Below are 4,401 nucleotides of genomic sequence, written 5' to 3' on the forward strand. Positions count from 1 at the left end.
CATGAAAAGACACACACACACACACACACACACACACACACACACACACACACACACACACACACACACACACACACACACACACACGACCAACAACGATTGTTCAATTTGATCTTGAACAGATGTTTGCAATAATTATTTTGCTATATTGTTTTATGCTCTAAACATTAACAATAGTGACTTATTGCGATTCAGACCATGTCAACAGCAGACCCCAAGCAGAACAATGCTGTGTTCCCTCTACACAGCAAGATTTTAGAATTCTATGTTACAAGTATAAAGTAACTGTGTGAGTAGTGAAATACATCAAATTCTACAAATGCAAGCAGTCTAAACAAACACAGCTATGTTAGCACTGTATTGCTTCCATTCCATCTTATTATATTTCATTTGTCAAATGCATAAAATGTCTTTTTGCTTTGAAACCACTGAATAAAGTTTGTAAAGTATTTATAGAACCTCAAGCTTCAGTTGAGCGGCTGTGGTCTCGCTTGAAGAAAGAGAGGAACATACACATGCACACACACATACACACACATACAGACACAGAGAGACACAAACACACAAACACACTGTGGTTTCCGCTCTGGCAGTTTGCAAAGGACTTCCTGAAGTAGCCAAACAAGAGGGAGACTAACAGCAGGGCAAAATGTAACTGTTCTGTCCCTTCTCTCATGTAACATCTAGCAGGAAACTTACTTTCCACTGAAACACATCATCATGTTATGCTTATGTCTCTAAATTTTATTGAAATTTTGTTAAGAGTGAATCACATACTGCACACATAGCATTCTGGAGCACAGTTATTGATAATAGCACACAGGCTATTAGTTTTACTTCCTGTTTAATTCTCCTTACTTCTTATTTACTGTAATGTCTCCGTGTGATGAGGTTTTTTTAAAAATGCTAGTCTATGAAAAAAGTTGCACTTAGCCACAACTTATCACATCTGACACAGTATGTGGTAATAGGCGGGGTAACATGATTTCTCAATTGAAAATTCAGACTAATATTTGGTTTCATTGTGCTTAGTGAGCCATCGTAGATAAATAAAAAGCAATACAGACGCAGCAGTGGAAAATATTCATAATTTTCTGAATTAAAGTTGTAAATTTGCAAAATAAATAAATGAAAACAAACAGAAAAACATACAAATTCATGAGTTCATTCATGAGCACTAGGATTTTAGGCCAATTCAGTTTAGTATTATTGGTATAGCCTCAAATCACAACAGTTGCCTCAAGGTGCATAAGGTAAAGACTCTACAATAAGTAGGATTTTTTTTACATTTATAGACATTTTTTCTTGTGACCTTGAAGTATTGTGCGTGAATAATGTTAATACATCTTGAAACTGTAAAAAAAAGATATTCATTGCTTTTGCATTCCATAATAGCTATCAGATGAGTTGAAAAACCACCTAATCACTGATTCACAGTTTGCAGTCAGATGTGAACATTTTTGTAGTTATTTAATGGTATATATGTATATAATGAACTACAGAAACAAAAACCGTTTCAAACGATTCTCCCTTTTTTTTTCTATGTGAAGGATTCGGCAGAGAGATGCGAATGGATCCTATGCTCTGTGTTTACTGCATGAAGGACAAGTCATGCATTATCGTATTGACAAGGACTCGGCTGGCAAGCTCTCCATTCCAGAGGGCAAGAAATTTGACACCTTGTGGCAGGTAATCCCAGTGTGCTTTATATTTATGGGCTACTTAGAACATTTCAACAATCTTAATCTGTTTGAAATTGTATGATGTATTACAAGGTGAGGTGGTAAAACGTATGTGTGTACTCTGCCTACACCTCTGTTTAAACACAGCTGGTGGAGCACTACTCATACAAACCAGATGGTCTTTTGCGAGTACTAACAGAGCCCTGTCCAAGGCCTGATGGAGATATTGGTAAGAAACACAAACACAACTAATCGAAATGTGTTTACAGCAAGACTTTCATTGAAAGCAAATTTCACTGCATGTTAACTAATATCTAATAATCTAAACTATAACACTGTATACACAGCTGATTAACATTTGTCTTATTCCATGTTCACAGGGCTGATAGGACGGCCTTTTCTTCCATCGGGCCATCCTAGACTTGGTTCTGCCATTGTAAGTTCCATCTATGTGCATTAATACATTCAACTGAAACAGAAATGCTGGTTAAATTGGCCTCAGCAGTCAGCCTGTATGGGTTACCATTAACCATTACGACACGGGTTGTTTTTTATTATTAGAATGATATGGCTTCTTCAGGAAGCCCTGTATGGTAAAACAAACATAGAAATGTTTCTTGTAATGTGTAGATGAATGTGTGTGTCAGACGACTTCACACATCCTCGTTTGGAGCTATTTTTCCCATTAATCTTTTTCCTATTGTAATAATTTCATGCATGATTTTAATATTACCATTAATGATAACCTCTCTGACATTTTGATTTTTAGCAAAGTGCGACAGATGGATTGTTCACCATCATCAGTAAAGTTCCCGGCATAAAAAAGGTGCATTACACACATCCTGTTTCCTCAGTCATAGTTGCTCACAGCAGTGTGTAACCTCCACCTTCCTTCTACCTCTGCACTTCTTCACTAATGGAATGTGGATTTCTATTTACTAACTCTTTCTATTTACTAACTCTTTCTCCTTTGAATTATGTCCTTTCTAATCCCTCTGATAGATCTCACATCCAAGTAAATAATGGATGTCAGTGCACACAAGCTTATTGAATTGGTGTGACATCTTAGTTGGTGTATTTGTAATTATGTTTTAACACCATCCAGAGGTTACCCAGTGCAACTACATTATAGAACCACAAGCAGCCATTTGGTAGCTTTCTATATGTGCTTGTGATAATATTGTCCACATGTTCCATCCTTTAAAATCCCTCTGCCATTTTTTCTTTTGTTTTCTTTTCTTTTTTATTCTTGTTTTTGCCTGGCTTTGTTACAGTTAAGTTTTGGATCAGATGTCTTTTTTTCTTCCCTTTTTGAATCCTGCAGTTTTATCTTGTAAATCTCAGAAAAAATTAGGAAGACTGCTTCTTCCTAATTTTTTCTGAGATTTTATGCTTGAGATGTTTGAGAGTCAAAATACCCCCTGACTGTAAACTTGTCTTAAACCCCTTCTTTGAAATCATGTGTTCACTTGTTGCAGGTTACTTTCAGCAGTAAGTGCTATTTAGCTATACTTCATGCATTCTCATAATGAATGTTCTTTAACACTGTCTCCTCTGATGATAACAGAACCGACCATCTCGTCCCAGGCCTCCAGATAACTCCAATCCTTATGAAACTAGGATACCCGGTAAAGGTAAAGGTAAGACTGCCTTTGTCAAACCCTATATTGATGTACTGTTGTTCAATTGCTAACTTGCTTGTGCATGTTCCATACTGTGTAAATATTATTTAGCATAGATTCTATGTCATGTTGGGTGTAATCTGGATTGCAGAGAAAATGTACGCTATGCCTTCTGATGATACTGCCTAAAGGAAGCATGCACAGTATAATGTAAAAGGAATTAATCTTAGCATGAAACCCTGTGGAACTCCATAAATAACCTCAGTGTGTGAAGAGGACTCTTCATTTACATGAACAAATTGGAGTCTATTAGAAATATATGATACAAACCACTGCAGCATAGTACGTGTAATACCTACAGCGTGCTTTAATCGCTGTAATAGAATATTATGATTAACAGAATCGAACGCTGCACTGAGGTCTAGCAGGACAAGCACAGAGATGAGTCCACTGTCAGAGGCCATAAGAAGATAATTTGTAACCTTCACTAAAGCTGTTTCTGTGCTGTGATGAGCTCTGAAACCTGACTGAAACTCTTCAAATAAACTTTCCCTTTGCAGATGATCTGTTAGCTGTTTGATAACAACTCTCTCAAGATTTCTTTTGTGATGAAAGGAAGGTTAGAGATTGGCCTATAATTAGCTAAGAGAGTTGGGTAAAAACTGTTACTATTTTAAGTAAAGGTTTAACTACTACCAGCTTGAAGGCCTGTGGTACATAGCCCATTATTAGAGACAGGTTGATCATATTTAAGATTCAAGCGTTAATTAATGGCAGGACTTCTTTGAGCAGTTGTGAGATGGTTACAAGCAATATTTCTCTAATGGTGACAATTTTATTTGTAAAGAAATTCATCAAGTCATTAAGGTTAAACAAATGGTTGGCTCAAAACAAACTTGTTTTCAGCCTGTGCTTAAGAGAAACCTAAGGTTGTCCTTATTTTCTTCAACCAGTGATGAATAGTAAGATGTTCCAGCTTTGTGAGGGCTTATTTTTAAATAAAGCAGCAAACAATTTTTCCAGACTACGTAATTATTTTAATATCTCTAGCTTACTAGTTATTGGTTTTAAAGGTGTGTATTGAGAATTATACCAGG

The 4,401-nt window shown here is 36.3% G+C and overlaps 1 protein-coding gene across 2 annotated transcripts in view; it reads left to right on the forward strand.

Annotated features, from left to right (window-relative positions):
• syk (spleen tyrosine kinase) overlaps nt 1–4,401 on the forward strand; it is a 20,327-nt gene that overhangs the window by 10,678 nt on the left and 5,248 nt on the right. For both annotated transcript variants that reach the window (XM_005753958.2, XM_013916151.1), the window contains 5 exons: nt 1,551–1,689; nt 1,830–1,911; nt 2,063–2,118; nt 2,452–2,508; nt 3,250–3,322. In XM_005753958.2, the coding sequence (XP_005754015.1) occupies nt 1,551–1,689; nt 1,830–1,911; nt 2,063–2,118; nt 2,452–2,508; nt 3,250–3,322 (407 nt within the window). The remainder of the gene's footprint in view (nt 1–1,550; nt 1,690–1,829; nt 1,912–2,062; nt 2,119–2,451; nt 2,509–3,249; nt 3,323–4,401) is intronic.

This window comes from Pundamilia nyererei, unplaced genomic scaffold (genome assembly GCF_000239375.1).
Source record: "Pundamilia nyererei isolate P.nyererei 1_Seehausen unplaced genomic scaffold, PunNye1.0 scaffold00485, whole genome shotgun sequence".
Classification (NCBI taxonomy): Eukaryota; Metazoa; Chordata; class Actinopteri; order Cichliformes; family Cichlidae; genus Pundamilia; species Pundamilia nyererei.